At 41.0% G+C, this 17,519-nt stretch overlaps 1 protein-coding gene across 3 annotated transcripts in view; it reads right to left on the reverse strand.

Moving 5' to 3' along the window:
• cntn1a (contactin 1a) overlaps positions 1–17,519 on the reverse strand; it is an 84,159-nt gene that overhangs the window by 2,591 nt on the left and 64,049 nt on the right. For all 3 annotated transcript variants that reach the window (XM_074632335.1, XM_074632336.1, XM_074632338.1), the window contains exons 12-23: positions 16,826–16,973; positions 15,739–15,866; positions 14,087–14,259; positions 13,067–13,190; positions 8,119–8,280; positions 7,632–7,781; positions 6,990–7,060; positions 5,290–5,524; positions 3,347–3,450; positions 1,933–2,122; positions 1,674–1,786; positions 1,417–1,573 (exon numbers count right to left, since the gene is read on the reverse strand). In XM_074632335.1, the coding sequence (XP_074488436.1) occupies positions 1,417–1,573; positions 1,674–1,786; positions 1,933–2,122; positions 3,347–3,450; positions 5,290–5,524; positions 6,990–7,060; positions 7,632–7,781; positions 8,119–8,280; positions 13,067–13,190; positions 14,087–14,259; positions 15,739–15,866; positions 16,826–16,973 (1,755 nt within the window). The remainder of the gene's footprint in view (positions 1–1,416; positions 1,574–1,673; positions 1,787–1,932; positions 2,123–3,346; positions 3,451–5,289; positions 5,525–6,989; positions 7,061–7,631; positions 7,782–8,118; positions 8,281–13,066; positions 13,191–14,086; positions 14,260–15,738; positions 15,867–16,825; positions 16,974–17,519) is intronic.

The raw sequence follows: 17,519 nt of genomic DNA on the forward strand, positions 1-17,519 counted from the left end.
AGAGCAGCGCCGCCGCTAGGCACAAACAGCCTGGCCATAACAATGCCGTTTGTCACTGAGGTAAAGACAGCTTAAACTTGGAGCGATATTTAGCCCATTTTCCAGTAAGCTAGCACGACATGTTTGGTACCAACGGATTCATCGCAATCTCAAGATTCATACGCCACCATGTATGTCTGCTTACTTAGAAACTGAAACCCGAAACGGCCTTCAAAGTACAGTAATGTTAATGCCAGTCAGATGATAAACCACCGATTTCAGAGGGTTAAAAGTAGGCCAAGTAAACCAAGAATCAATGAGACAGGCAGAGTCTAATTGAAATATAAGCAATGGTTCTATTTTCCACTTTTAGATGGTTTGATTATGTTAGAAATAAGCCTAATTGAAGTGCAGTTTAATTGAAATCTGCATTTAAATGATTTGCATTATGAAACTCAGTAAAGACAGAAATTAAAAGATCATTACATTTTCTTATTCTGTCTGTAAGTGGTTAAATTGTTATTATTACTTTTTAAAATTCCATTAATTTATGCAAAGCTTATCTTCTTATCTGTCTGCGTCTATTTGTTAGCTCGCCAGGGTTTTAGGTAAGTGATTATTAAATCTCCTTGACCTAACAACAACTCATTTTACCAGCACTACCTGTGACGTGACAACTCACAGTAACATAACAATTCATTGTTTCCTGCTTAAACATTTCCATTTAGTCTCCTGCTTTCAAAGTTTCCATTTAGTGATCACTTTATTTAATAGTTTTACTTGTCAAATGTATATTATTACCTATATATTGCCCCTTAGTTTACTACAATAGTCTTTAAATATGTAATATCTATTTAATAAAATGTCTTTTTACTTTAGAATGCAAAACAGTAATATTAATAGCAATCCAAAGTGTTATAAATATGGCAAGAAACAAGGATCATGAGTATTATCATAATACTATATTCTAGGGCTGGGCAATATGAATATATATACTGCAAAACGATACAAAAATGTCTATTGTATATATATTTTTATATCCTTTCTATCGCGATATAGGCTAGGCCTACGGTTATTTATTTTTTTCTCTATAATTTCACTTAAAATTGTTATGTTCATTTTGCACTCAAATACTTAAAATGAGAAAAAAGTCACTTTGAAAAGTACTTTTCATTTGTCAAGTATTTAATTCACATAGGAGTACACATAACTAAGCTTTAACATGTGGTTATTTCATAGTGACTACTTATTTATTAAATTACCAGAAAATATGCTATATCGTGATATATATCGTTATCGAGATATTAAATTACCTATATCGGAAGGGAAAAGTATGGCCATTTCGACCAGCCCTTCTACATTCTACTCCATTATTCAGAATTGTGAATGAAGGGGAGTAAATGTAAAGTAAAGTAAATGGTGGAGTCTGTCTGTTACCTGTGATGCTGATTTTTGCCACAGCCCCGTCTCCCCCTTCTGAATGCGCCCGAACCTCCACCACATAGTTCCCATGTCCGGGCAGGAGAATGTCTATGGACCGCTTACTGGTTGTGTACAGAGTGCTCGAGGAGTGGCCCTCCTGCCTGAACAGCACCTAGGTATACACACATATATCATTCAGAAGAAATGTAAGGTGCTCAGCAACTACTGTTTCACTCAGAGAATATAATCTGCATTAATGTAAATGTACTCACTTTGTAACCATCTATCGATGACTCGTTAGGAAGTGGTTCCACATGTTCCCAGGCAATATTCACTAACGGGCCCTTAAACCTTTGACCAATTATTCTGGGAGCTTGACTTGGAGCTGTTAAATGACACAAAAATGGTAATGAATAACAAGTATAAAATAAAATGACATATTCTTGTAAATAAGGACTATACATGGCTCTGAAATACATGTTTTTGTTTTCCTTGCTGGTCAATACTAGACTGCTTCAAAGCACAACATACGGGCTTTCTTGGTGTAGATCTGGAGGCGCGTGCTGGCCGGCCCATATCCGGCAGAGTTGTAGCCCCGAACCTCAACAAGGTAGTGGGAGTCGGGCTTCATACCCTCCAGCTTGGTGTGGTTCTCACTGCTGGTTACAATCACCGTCTTGGCAACCCCCTCACTGTCTTCCTGATACCTCCAGTACTTCACCTGAGACACAATGGGGCACAGGTGAGATGGCTGGGATCCAACACCAGCTTGGTGTACAAACCTTGCTTTTACAGCTCTTATAAGAACTGATTTATAGCATGAGGAAAGAGGAAATGCTAATACAAGCTAATTTATAGAAACTAGTGGGTAAAAAAGTTCTACTAATGGGTGTTAAAATTTGAAAAAAAAGAATGAAAAAGATTTTTAGAAAAATTGGGTAAACTATACTTCATGCATAAAGCAAGCATATACAGTAGTTTAAAGAGGACCTACTTATGCTTTTGTGCTTTTCCTTTTCCTTGAGTGTGTTATATAGTTTTTTGTGCATGTAAAAGGTCTGCAAAGTTACAAAGTCTACGCCAAAGGGAGTTACTCTCCCCCACAGACAAACTGCTCCTGAACTGCTTGAGATGCCTTCCGTAACGTGGTGATGTCACCAAGTAACACATTTGCATAAAACCTGTCTTGCAGACAGAGGGTAAAAAGAGGTGCTGTTGTCCAGCTGATATTAGGAAAGTAAAGCATTTTATTGAACATTAAAGCATGTAAACATATTCTAGTAGAAACCCAAAATACAAGTATGTACCTATATGTTTCTATTTTCATATCGTCCAATCATGGTTACTCGAGATCACCGATATGCTGATCACCACAATATCACAGCATTATGTTACGTTTAACATTATTATCTTATCTTTATATATATATCACAATCCAAATCATATCCATAACTACTCTTTTGGAGTGCAGAGCAAAGTTTTGGTGAGCAGGCATATGGAGAACAGAGACGCGCGTAGTCAGATCCATGGAAAAGAGACTGCAAACTGGTTTGTAATTAAGCATTTAAAACTCACTCATCACTTGTGCTGATTAACAGGCCTCAGCGGACGAACTTGCCGCTCCACCAGAAACATCTCTAAATGCACAGTAGGGCGCAGATTCTAGATTTAGTTTTATAACATCTTAGTTTGGATGGTAAGTTAGTTAAAATCGCCTTAATATCGATGTAGGAATCATTCCTATAGCGATCATTAGCGATCATTCCTTCAATCCTTAATATACGATCCGATCGTCAATTGGCACAAGCCTAACCTGAAAATGATAAGTCCTTTTTAAATCAAATCACAAAGACATGTTTTTAGCTGCTATACATGAGACAAGCCGTAGCTCGTCTCACCGATTTTCTTTTTTTTCCAAGACGCCTCTGTAAAATGTTCTACTGACCTGGTATCCATCTACATTGCTCTGTGGCAGAGGCAGCCACACCACGATGGCTTCTGTGGCAGAGAGCGCTCTGCTGTCAACAGGTACAGGAGCTTCAGATGGAGCTGAGGAGAGACACACAGAACAGTTTGGTAAATAGGTTAATAGCTCAGTAAGAGAACCATTTTCAAGGACGCGTCTTTCTGAGGTAACCTTTGTATTATTGCACACACAAAACTCTAACGTAGCATATTGTTACTATTAATGCGATAATAACGTGTTAACTCGAATTCGTTTTAAAGCCGCTAATTTCTTTAACGCATTAACGCAGAGTGAAGATACTGGCATCATATGAAATTAGAAAATCAAGGAATCCATTGGTACCGATTACCAACCGTGTCATAGCATGTCTAGCTTGTTGCTAAGGAGGCTAAATAACGCTCCAAACTTACACCGAATTTGGCGAGAAAAAATTGGCATGGCCATTTTCAAAGGGGTCTCTTGACCTCTGACCTCAAGATATGTGAATGAAAATGGGTTCTATGGGTACCCACGAGTCTCCCCTTTTCAGACATGCCCACTTTATGATAATCACACGCAGTTTGGGGCAAGTCATAGTCAAGTCAGCACACTGACACGCTGACAGCTGTTGTTGCCTGTTGGGCTGCAGTTTGCCATGTTATGATTTGAGCATATTTTTTATGCTAAATGCAGTACCTGTGAGGGTTTCTGGACAATATCTGTCATTGTTTTGTGTATTTAATTGTTTTCCAATCATAAATATATGCATACATTTGCATAAATCAAGCATATTTGCCCACCTTCATGTTGATAAGAGAATGAAATACTTGCCAAATCTCCCTTTAAGGTAAATTTTGAACAGATAAAAAATGTGTGATTAATTGCGATTAACTATGGACAATCATGTGATTAATCCTGATTAAATATTTTGATCAATTGACAGCCCTAGTTACAGTAAGAGAACAAGTCCTTCAGAGGTAATCTTCATATTGCACAAGAATCAAACGTAGCATATTTAATATTTATGACCATATTTACGCGCTAATGGAGCCATTACCCTGACCATAAACTATCTAACGTTCCTCGTCTGTGTCTTTTGGCCTCACTGAAGCCATTTTTCTAAAGCGTCATTTTAGTAATGCGTATTAATCACTGTAAGGAACAAGCGAAGTGACAGAAATCTCTCTTGGCCCACATTCCTTCACTGGGCACTCAGACACTTTTCCGTGACTTATGGGCTGGTGATACACTGTGTGTAGGCTGCCCCTGCCAGGAAACTGTCCTTGACTGTTAAATTGTCATGCTGGGCCTTGAACCAAAATACATTGCATACTGTCATTGTGTTGCACGCAGAAGCAAAAATAATACTGCACAACCAGCATGCACACAAACACAAACGGTCACACCCCTGGCGGCAGAGCAGGCTTAGTTAGAAAATCACAGACACTCAAGCGGCAAGCGTTCCCAAAAGTGGGTTACCGTGGCAACGGGGCATCTCTGTAACCCATCATGTCTGGGTTGCCGGTGGTTATCTCAACTGTCTGTCAGTGGAAGTTAATAACTAGGCTAAATGCTTTGCATCCTTGGGCGAATTATCAGCTTTCTGGTTCATGCTACATAGATCATGATAATCCCCCCGCAAGGAAAGACGGAGAGAGGGGAAGATGGGTTCACTTTCAAGGGGTATTAAAATTCCTCACAACTATACATGAGAACTCCTATTAAATGAGTCCTACTCCACTGAAAAGCCCTGCTGGTGATAAGTAGCTGACACTGACAGATTGAAATAGCAGAGTGTTGGCATATTGAAGAATTCCTCATTCCCTGTGATACAGAGAAAACAGGTACATGGTTGATCTGTGACATCGTTCTGAGATCAGTTTGGCACATTTTCCCCCTTTAATGCTTCAGCGTTGAGAGCTGTAGATCTCTTCGGTGCTTACCGTCCAGTGCAGAGTAAATGACGGCTGTTAGGCTGTAGGGTCCCTCTCCTATGTCGTTGAACGATTTGACTTTGACTTGGAACTCCGTCGCCGGAGGGATGGCGGAGTCTTTGTGGACGTAGTGCTTGGCCTGGGGGTTAGCTACCATCACCTTCCTCCACTCGTATGCATCGTGTGGTTTGAAGGCCACGATGTAGCCGAAGTTAGGCCCAGAGTAGTACTGTGGCTGTACAGGCTGATGACAGAAACATCAAAGATTACTTAACGTGGCAAATGTTTTATCCAGCACACCTCTCAAGCCTGCGTGTCCCTAGTGTGAATTAAACTTAATCCTGTCAGAGTTCGCTGTATGAATATCATCCATACTGTTCAGTAAAAATGTCTAGCTCGTCCCTCTTGATCTGTCCTCATGCCTCATTTCCTTTGTTGGCACTCTGGCTTTATTCACACATCATACGGCCTGTATGACATGCCTGCATTAGACACCGTCACCGCTAACCTCAAGACACATCACCTCATCTTCAAGCTGCTCGGAAATTGAAAAGCCATGCCTCAGCCAAGCAAAAGGCAATTTACCAATGAGAGTTAATTTATCAACGGCTACAGGAGGGAAATGGAGGATAATGATTCAGTTCACTCATTGATTTTTGTTGATAGTGATTGTTTTGTTTGGTACAAAGTATGAGACTTCAATGCTTCAGTTCCTTTATATGTTCTGTGGTTTGACAGTTCTCTGCCATATATTTGATCTGTTGTTGTCTTCCAAAGTGACTCGGAACTCATCATCGACTTCCTTTAAATTCATGGACCACTTTTTATTTGTACTGTCAAAATGATGGCCCTGAAAAAGCCTGTTTTTCCAAAATGTTGATCGAAGTTGAAATAAATGCAACTATCCATTTTCTTTTTTTTTTATGTCTGCCTGCAAGCCAGCACCTCACTGGAATAGTTGTCAGTGTTTTTTATTGTCTCGTTTATTATTATTCTTCTGTGAATCATTTTGCAACTTTTTGCAACTTTTTGCAACAGTTCTAAAATATAAATTATTATCATTATTATGAATTCAAAACGTTCTCCCTCACTTAAAGGTACAGTGCGTAGGATTTGGCGGCATCTAGGGGTGTGGTTGCAGATTGCAAACAACTGAGTACTCCTCCACCTACTCCTCCCTTTCCAAGACTGCGATAACGTGAGCCGTTGAGTGAAAAACCACGATAACGTCGTTGACCTCGCTCAGAAGCCATCCTTACCATAATAATACTACTTTAGGAGCAACGGATGTCAGACGGCGGCTGGCGGTACCACGGTTTTGCACTCTGCGGCTCACGTTACCATAGTTTCACAAGTGTGTCGGAGAACTACGGTGGCCTTCAGGTAACGTGAAAATGTGAAAGACTCTCGCTAGAGCCAGCAACAGGCGGACTCCATGAAGAGGACCCGCTCACTACGTAGACATGAAGGGCTCATTCTACTCTCTTCTAACGAAAATACAACGATTCTTTCAGGTGATTGTACACTAATGAAAACATAGTTATGAATATTATATTCCATTTCTGCTAATAGATCCCCCAAAATGTTACATACTGTTACTTTAAAATGAATTTAAGGTGAGATAATGGCAGCATGTCTCCTCTCTGTGAGCTTTAACATGAGCTTATGACCCTTTTGACCTCTGTGTCCAGTGGAGAGTGCAGACCTACCTTCCACGTGATGGTCAGTTCTCTGCTAGTCCCTCCACCGCCGCTGACGTCCGAGGGCGCCACCATAGGAACTACAATGAGACAGCAACAGCAGAAACTGTGAACCCACATGCTAAGAATCCACACAAACAACGCCAACCCACACAGGCTGTAACCTATCCCTGGCAGCAGCACAGAAACATCCTTCCTCTGCAAACACAATATCAATGTCTTGACCTGTGCCAAATGCAACACCTTAATGTCAATGTGGGAATCTTGCCACGGAAGGAGACAGAGAGTCAAAAGTTCTCTTGTTTTGCCCTGTAGCTCACTCTCGCCTGATGGTTGTGTTTTTAAGAGAGGTCACTGTAGGCCTGCGATTTCCATTTTATAATTGAATTTCAGTATATAGTTTCAGCAACGTGCTCATTTGTAGAGGTTTGTGTGGTGAGTTTGGCAGCATGCTTCTGCTGTAGGAAGTTCAGATTGATGGGATTTCTGCTGACTCACAGTGATACTTAACATAAGTAAACAGCGCTATAATAGAATGATGAAGAATAAATATCAGAATGGAAAGCTGGACTGTAGGACCACATTTCCATGACCTTTGAGTCTTCATACCATAAGCGAATGTTAGCCCAAAGTCAGGACATGATATCTTACCTGCTCCGTTAGTTTTGTCTTTAGGTGACGGGCTGCTTGGCTCTCCTGTCCCCAAAGCGCTGGTGGCAATCACTCTGAACTCATATTCTACCCACGGGAACAAATCCACCACTGTGGCCGTCTCCGTATTCCCCTCTACGTCTGTGGGAGCTAGAGAGGAAAGCACAGATTTCATTTTACAATGCCAAAAAAGCCCAAACTATAGCACTGCATGTTAAAACATTATACAACATAGGTTGTGCTATCCCTCTATTTAACAAAAATATCCTTAAAACAATAACGAAGGACTATTTTCAGAACACATTCCTATACTTTAAGTCTCTGAGGCATGACTAAATTATATTTCAGCCATCTTTAAGAGACATTAACCACCATGTGGGCCTACAACATCACTATGTGGCATGACCCAAATTATCATAACACCAGAGCCAGCTCAGCATTAAGGTAGCAGTGTTTATTTGACCAAGTAGTGTGCTGGACATCTCACATGTGGTGGCATTCTTCCAGACATCCTTCGAGAAGGAGTCCCTGTACTGGATGGTGTATTTGGAGATGGGGTTGTGGTTGTCTGCTCCACGGCTCCACTGCAACGTTACAGTCTTGTCAGTTTTGTCCACCACTCGCACCCCACCTGGGGCACCGGGGGGACCTGGAGTAAAGAAGAGAATAAGAGACAAGTGTTGTTTGATGGATGATGGGTTCAAGTGTGGCCACACAGTTGAGATTAGTGACATTGTCCCTTAGCCTTCACAAGTTAAAGTCTCACTTTGACGTGTCCCTCAGGCAGATAGTGAACGTCTTACTTGCTCACACAAATTGTAGTCAGACAGAAAGAGTGTATAGCGTTATTGAAAGGGCTTTATTCAAGCTCATGGGGAAATTCTTGGCAAAAGTCCTGAGCCGTTTAACAACTTTATGCTTCAATACCAGCCTCCAAAAAGACCACTGTTTGATGTATATGAAACACAGCACATCAAAGCCCTCACATTTTTTTTTTTTTAGTCTCTTCTTTAAAAGACATCAGCAAAGACTGACATGGATTAAGGCATTAGAGCTTAAAGCCTATTGACATATATGAACTAAAGAAGCCCTTTGAATCCAGTGTTTCTCTTGGTCCTCTTGATTCTTCCTTTGGAACATAAAAATGGCCTAATAGAAAACCCAGACTGTGTCAAGGTTAGCCTCCCAACCCACAGCCTCAGAAATCAGCCAGGATTTACTTTTTCCAAGTCATGAATATGAGCCGAGACAAGTAAGGCGATTAGACAGCCAAAGCTGGACAGCCCTTAAGCTTCCCCTCTCCTCTACAAGTAGAGAAAAATCTACAGTTTTTTTTTACAATTCAATGTAAGGGATTGAATATTGTACAGATTCCCCATGTCTGTACAACACTGTGTCATATGGATGCTTAGTACAATGTGTTTGAACTGACAAGCTTCAGTTAGGGCTGGGCTATAACTAAATACAGGGCCGGCAACAAAACCGCAAACACACATCAGACATCATAATGGTTTTAAAGGGACTGTTTGTAACTTTTTAAGCGTATAAATGTAGCGGGTCGCCACACATGCGCGTTAGCATATGTCCTCCACCTCTAGACGTGAACGCGCGCTCACTACACACTGCAGAAGAGTTAGTTTAGCTCTGAGAATATCTAGTGAATGCACAGGGGACGTTTGTGCAGAAATAACTGCTGCAGCTCCTCCAGACCAACAGAGGTTTCCCGTGTCTTGTGAAGTGACGGAGCTCTTCAGAGAGTTACGTTGGCTTCTCGTTACCGACCGGGTGCCGGTGTCTCCTCTGCTCTCTCCGGCTGCAGGCGGAGAGAGCAGGGAGACACGCTGCAGAGCTCCGCTGCATCAGCCTGCACTTAGGCAGGAAAAGCCAACACTAGGATCAGATCTAAATCATGTTCATGGAGAGACCTTCGTCTGGTCAGCTAACATTACTGCCAAGCAGGTGAAATATAGAGTGATATTGTGCTTTTAGCTGACGTGTGTCGCCTCACTGTTTTGAGCGACATTCATTCAGGTATATTTAGAGCGAGCAAGCGCGAGCCCGACGCTGACTTTCGTTGATTTCACGGCCATAGGTGTCGCTGTTAACAAGCATTTCTGAAAGTTACAAATAGTCCCTTTAAGACAAAAATTACGATTTTTTTTTTTCATAAATTACTGTATTTATTATAAGATAAATAAACAATTGGTCCCTGATATTGTAAGTGTTTAGTTAGTTCCACTACAACGAGAGTTACAGGAGTGAAAAGTGTATTTCTTTCTTTATTTCTTTATCTATTTGTTCATTTGTTACCTCAATGCCGGCCCTGATTCAATATGATAATTTATCTTCTTTCAATGGAATCATATTTTGATGAAATCATATATCGGGATATCGTGATACACAATAACGTCGTCTAAACTGATAATAAGCACATACTAACTCAAATTTCACAGAGAATCTGTTCAAACTCAGTTAAATCAAACTATTGTCTTAATCTGATTACTCTGTATTTGTGTGTAGTATGCATATAAACCGTCAGTTTATATCTGGAAATATTTTTTTTTTTCCTCTATAATTTCACTTGAAACTGCTATGTTCATTTTGCACTAAAGTTTTTAGTAAAATGAGAAAATACTGAAGTATTTAATTCACACAGGAGTGTACAACAAACGGCTTTACCATGTGGTTATTTCATATAGACTATTTATTTAATGAACTACCAGAAAACATGCTCTCTCGTGATTTATATTGTTATCGAGATATGAAATGACCTATATCGGGATAAAGGATTTTAGCCATATTGCCCAGCCATAGCTTCAGTGCTTCAGTAACTGATATACTGTATCCCAAGAACCAAATTTAATAAAGTGTAAGTATAGTTTTACTAATTCACAGACAATTACATTAACACAGCCACATTTCAACACTGTTCCACTGTAACATTACGCTACAATAACACACACACACACACCCGTCATATGAAAACAGCTCTTCTCCCTATCTCAAATCCCTACTAATAACAAGCTACAGGTGCAGAGCTGTGTTTTTTAGCTCGGACAATCTCCTGAAGCAGATCTGCTTCCTCATCTGCCGTGATAAATGGCCGTCTTTCATCTCTCCCTTGCTGCGCCCCGGACCGCTGGCATTTGGCACTCCATTAGGAGCAGCCCAGGGCCTGTGTTTTGGTTCCACTCTGGGAAACGTTACAGTCAGCTGCTGTGCTTTCACCTGGCCATCTGTCAACACCTGCTCAGAAAACAGCAGCGGTGGCAGCACACCCAGGGCACAACAGGGATCACTGGCAACCAGATCGCGGCTAGGTTCCTATCTGAAGAGACCCTTTGTCCGCCAACACTGGGCCCGTTTCAAGACTCGAGGGGAGGCTGTAAGGCAAGCTCTCACTCATCAGGAAGTGGAGGGTGAAAACAACCTGATGAATCATCCAGGAGGTGAAATGCAGTAAATGACGGACACGAGCACTGCGGAAGAGTGGCAGTGTTTATTCTGTGCATGTTGATATCTGCATGTGGCTGGAAGAACAAGCACTGAAATCAGCGTCTCTCCGTATCAAAATATTGTGGTGAAAGATAGAAATCTATGAAGTCCTACACACTTTAGTCATCAAATACTCATCACATGGCATTACACAACCATAAACATAATAGTTGCTGTAATACCAACAACGCTCGCTGCTCTATAAAAAATGCCACTTTATTCAGTTATAATGAAGACAAGCGGGAGCTGACACTATTCAAAACACTTCTTAATGACACAGAAGCATTGCTTGCTCCATTCGGTTTAATCAAATCTACAACTGTTTTTTAATGATGCAACCACAGCAGCAGTATTTACCAAGACTTCATTAAATTAACTACATTTATTTCCCAAGTTACTTGTTTTTGGATATATAATGTTTTCCAGCACTTTCTTGCTTGCTTTCCTTCGCATGGAGTCTCGGGGTCGACAGATTATCTGGCAAAAACGGCTACAGTCTGGTTACTCTGGAGGGATTTCTTTCTCTTCAAACATGCGCTGGGTGAATACAGCGCTTGTGTTATCTCTCTCTGTCTCTTCTCTCTTTTTTCACACACAGAGTCTGACAATAAGGAGTTGGGGGAACATTTTAATGAGTAGTTTCGAAATATGTGTGTGGTGAACTGTGGAATTTTTTTGTCTTGTGTTCACTTTAATAAGCTCTATGTCATTAAACCCCCTGAAAACTTAGCTTAAAATCTTAAAGGGTAACTTTGGTATTTTTCAACCTAAACCCTATTTTCCCATGTTTTTGTGTCTAACTGACTAATGGGGACAACAATTTCTGAAATTGGTCCAGTACTGAGGGAGAGCGCTGTAGACGGCAGCTGCTCACAGGCTGCAATATGTGCTATTGGGGCAAGCTGGCCCTGTCATTTACGTCCCCTAAAAGTGCTTGTTTTTGCCATGACAAGCTCTGATTGTTATAATAAGTGTCTGATATTATGGAAAGAGTCTCACTCAAGGAGAAGTCTCGTTCTGAAATCTGGCGAGGTGACGTGTTGCCGGAACACAACGGTGGAATAGAGGAATACATCCATGGTGGAAACGCCAGGGCCAGTCGTGCAGAGTTTGTTGTGTCGGAGTACAGAAAGCGTAGCTTAGTGTTATCTAATAGACTTTCAATGACATGGCTGAATATTTAGATTATTTTGACAATGTGGATGAGGTCTTTGAATTTGATGGCCGTCCGAATATATTTGAGCCAGAGTATACGGATATTCAGATTTCACGACAAGACTTCTCCTTGAGCGGGACTTGGACACAATAACAAACAGACCGGATCAAGAGAACGTTTTTTTTGCCAGACATAATAACATATAATATATAATAACATTCTGAGGTTGTCAGTGGCAAAAAGAAGCATTTTTAGAGAACGTAACGTTACATTGATTAGACACAAACACATGGGAATAAAGGGTCCAGGTTGAAAAATACCAAAGTTACCCTTCAAGTATTTCTGTACAACATTAAATAATCATAAATAAGCACCCATCCAAGTTTGAAAAACATCTTTATACTAGGGAGTATTTCTAAAGAGTTTAACACACTGCTTCATCAGAAGTGTGTGGGCGTAGCTTAATCAAGATTTGATTGACAGTACCCAAACAATCCACAGTGAAAAGAGCACAGACAAAACACAAAATACAGACATCTCTTGTGTAGAATAACCAAAACTGTTAGAACTTTGACAGAGAATAGTGTGTTAATGTTGGATCCCGTCTCTCCTAGTATGAAGCTGATTTAGAAAATATGTAGTCGGGTCTAGAAGGTAACCCCCAAGTTGCGAAACTTGGGGGTTACCTTCTAGACACGACCAAAATATGTCTTCAGAGCCTCTGAGACATTTTATATACATGGTGACTGTATGCATATGTGTAATTGCAGTACTCATGACTCACCCCTGACAACCAGGTGGGCAGAAGCGGTGACATTGTCAATGGGCGTCTGTGCGGTGCAGGTGTAGCGTCCAGCGTGCTTCAGCTGGAGGTTCTTAATAAGTAGCTCGCCGTTTAAGCTTCCATTCTGCACAAAACAACAGTTCATTTAGGAGTGAGCAAAGCATCATACATCACGAGGCAAAGCCTTCCCACTGTGTTCTTGTCAGAGCTAAATTATATTGTTAGATATTTTTCCACTGAGCCTGAAACTCATCTTGAAATATGGAAAATTAGATTTTATTTCAAACGAAGTAATCCTGCAAGACCAGAGGGACTGAGATATCCAACTTGAGCATCCAATTAGTAGGTGAACTGGACATGAGCTGCAGCTAAAGGGCTTCACCTCTTTTCCTATGAAGAAATGTCAAGCTCCACACATTGTTTGCTCTAGTTAGCACTCTCACTGCAGAAAGGTTAAACCATCACAAAAACCCACTTTAAAAAAATACATGAACTCGCTGTTTGAGAGTCAAACTGGCTTGGCTAATACCACACAAACAGTATTAAGTGGAACTGGACCCCGTTTTTACGAGGGGAAAAATCCTCCTTGTGTACAAAAATGAGCTATCATCAATCACAATCATAATAGCGTTTGCCTAATGGGCAGAGTGACAAATGAGAATTGCTAACCGCTAACTGATGGTTAGAGCTGCACTAAGAGAGAGAGAGAGTAGGTCATGTCAACAATAATGGATGTTAGCGGAAATTGCTATTAAACTGATATACAATGCACTACTCCACTCAGGGAAGGAATGTGAAATGGCTTTTAGAGTCATATTCATTTAAAGCAGGCTGTACTTTTCCACTTCAGGTATTCCAATAAAAATATTACAGACCTGAAATATGATTTGACGTGGATGAACTCCAAGCTTCAGCCGAGATTTTGTGGTTGGGGCAAAGTTGGGGCTATCAAGCTAAACTTAGATTTTTTTTATGTTAATCTCTCTTTAAAATACTTAACTAAACAACATGACGACTCACCAGGGTGCGTTCATAATGTTGACTCTCCTTGTCTAGGTCAATGATCCGTCCATCCACAGACCAGATGAAGGTGATGTCCAGAGAGGGGTCACGTGACGCGGTGCACTGCATCGTAGTGCTCTCACCCACTTTAACGTCAGCGTTGGACGGCGGCAAGGTGATCTTTGTAGACTCTGGGGAGAAACACAAGAGGATGAGGGGATCAGTGATTATGAGAAAGAGATCGGTCTTTTAGGGTATTAGAAATGTGATTTAAATGAAAATGAAAATAGCAGGTAAATTACATAAGACGTTGTAGCGGGCTCGGCCTTAAAGCTAGAGTGAAGATACCGGTATCATATTAAACTACAAGACATGAGGAATCCATTGGTACCATGTTATGCCAGCTCAAAAGTTATGCTACATTTGGGCAAGGGAAAAACGTATAGCCATTTTCACAGGCCGTCCCTTGACCTCTGACCTCAAGTTATGTGAATGAAAATGTGTTCTATGTGTACCCACGAGTCTCCCCTTTAAAGACATGCCCACTTTATGATAATCACATGTAGTTTGGGGCAAAGACCATGCAGTTTATTGCATGCAGTATAATCACAGCCTCATGAAACTTTACAGCCACAAACTAGAGACCTAGGGCATTCAGAGGATGGATGGCTTTCCTAGGTATACTGACAATAAGGGGGTTTCTGAGCAGTTTCCAGAACAGAAGTGCTCGCCATCCAATCACCGGAATATGCAATTCTTGCAGAAATCATCAAATGTCAAAAGTTTTTGATGCAGAATCACAGCATGGTTTTTCTCTGGTGTTCCTCAAGGTCTTGGTGTCTTAATGTGGTATTTTGGAGGGATTATTGATCATTTTTTATCAATTCTCAAGAGGTAAAATAAATGGTTAAATTTAGCACTAAATCTGTGTAACAAATGGTATCAACCCAAAAATCACTGCAACATTATGAGACATAATAGAGCATGGGAATGGCTCTCATATACTTCTATCATAATGTTCTAAGCTCTTATACACAATTCATTTCTAATTGATGAATTAATTAGTTAGTTAATTCATGTTAATTTCATAAATCATATTTCAAATTATAGTTCATGAGCCGTCTCATAGTAGACGGATCAAAGCAAAGTATATGATGTTAATATGAAATAGCTTCAATGTGTACAAATGTCCAGAAGAGGGCAGAAAAGAGCTGTGCATCCAGCACCACCAGAGATCAACTGTAAAAAACTAAACATGTTTGACAGCTGAGATTACATGTCTAAAGAAAAGAACCAAGAAAAAAAAATCATAAATGTTATTATTCGCTATTCAATCAAACAATTTCAACAAGTTCATAACTCAAGTCCTCTCCTCATTTATCATTGAACAGTGTGAGGACTAAGCCCTTGACTTATCACATCTGATCTAAAGCATCCCCTCTGGCCTCTGTCCTTGGGGAATGACTGAATATGAATACTGTCACTCTGCTCAGAAGGCCATAATTCAACATTTGGAGATCGGGACTGTTTGGTGGGACTGAGAGTGACAGGAATGATTGCCAGCAAAGGCTGTAATCAGTCAAAGCAACACCAACTGCCCTGGAAACATTACAAAGAAAGAGTTGTAAAGAGAGTTATCAATTAAGCGTTGTTCATTAGGTGGAACTTGCCTGTAACCAACAGAGCGCCCGTGCTGTTAGCCTTGCCCCGGTCATTCTCGGCGAAGCAGGTATACCTGCCTTCATCTGATCGAGTCACGTTGAGGATCTCCAGGCTCCCGTCCTCCCAGATGAACACCCTGAGGAGAAACCAGAATTAATTCTTCACACACCGACAAGAAAGAGCTATGCGATATAAAATATTCACCACGATGTGAAGGTCAAAAGTCCAGCGTATGTTATTCCATGGATGATGAAAAATGATGAAAGCACTCGGACTGTTTGCCGCTTCCCTAATGGGATGTATGGTTTTCCAAGAACGGCAAGTATGTGAACTTGAAACTATTCAGCAAGACGCAACATTAAATTGCGCTAAAAGCACGGCAACAATGTTTGATTCATTTTTCCTCTGCATATTTCATTTTCATGCATGACAAATAGCGTCGTGCCAGCTGCCCCGTCACTACTCCACACCCTCTCTCAGACAAGACAGCCACCATAGAGATTATCATGAGGCATATGCTGCATAGTAATTTGGCCGCTGCTCCTCCTCTATTTTCTTTCTTTCTTAGTGAGTCCCCACCGTGGTGCATGGGGGTGTGTACAGTAGGGTGTGGGGGGGGGGAGGGTTGGGGGTCTTAGAGCTCACAGATTAGGCTTGTTTTGTCAGTGAGGAGCACGAGACAGGGGTTTAGACATCCAGTCTGTCCACGCTGATGAGCCTGAGAATGAGCTTAATGTCAACCACTGACAGACAGACAGCAGAGCAGCGCATAGCAATCACTGACAAACAACAACACTAACATTTAGAAGATCTTGAGTTTATTTAGATCCCCCAAATCACTATACTGTATGTGTCTTGCTACTCTAGAAGGGGATCAACTCTAGATCCCCTCTAGAGTAGTGAGACATTACATTCATCCTTGTATTAATTTGACCCAGATGTGTCCCCCAGTCACAGAAAAATATGGACTAATATTTGCATTAAAAACTACAGTACAAAGGAGAACTCTGCCATGATAAACCAGCCTCTCTATATTTACAGATCAGAAGACAAAAGGAAGTTAGTGTGCCATCTTCTTATTAAGAGGCTGCTCACCTGGTAGAGTTGGAAAGGAGCTCGGTGTCTTTGCTCCAGGAGAAGGAGGGCTTTGGAGCCGCTTTGGGTCGACATTCGATCACCACCCGGCCGTTTTTAGCTACCATGACTCTCTTCACTGGGTTGTGTTCAAATGTGGGAGCGCAGGCTGGGGAGGGACAGTTTGGATTATTCATCAGTCACAAACTAAGTAGAATATGCGACTGCAGGCATGCATACATTTATGGTCCATTTTACATTCATAAAAATGTGTAGTGTGCTGATGTAACATATTGTGCATGCTACATTGGATGACCAAAGTCAAATTTTGGAAACAGTTTTCTTTATAACATCAGACATTGCACTCCATGGGCCGTATCTTACACGCCCAACGGTCATTGCTAGTTTTAGACCGACGCAGTTGTCAATTTCACATCCAGCGCCCATGTTTTGAAATTAGCAAATGGACCTGGTCTTAAGTCTGGCACAGTATTTTCCTGCTATTTAAAGGACCAGTGTATAACAACTACGGGGAGCGATTGGCAGAAATGGAATATAATATTTATAAGTATGTTTTCTTTAGTCTATAATCACCAGATAATAAGAATCTGGTTTTCCTTAGAGTGAGCCGTTTATATCTACATACAGTAGGGAGCGAGTCCCCTCTTCACACAGTCATGTTGCACAGTCATGTTTCTACAGTAGCCCAGAACGG

The sequence above is a fragment of the Sebastes fasciatus genome, chromosome 4 (genome assembly GCF_043250625.1).
Source record: "Sebastes fasciatus isolate fSebFas1 chromosome 4, fSebFas1.pri, whole genome shotgun sequence".
Classification (NCBI taxonomy): domain Eukaryota; kingdom Metazoa; phylum Chordata; class Actinopteri; order Perciformes; family Sebastidae; genus Sebastes; species Sebastes fasciatus.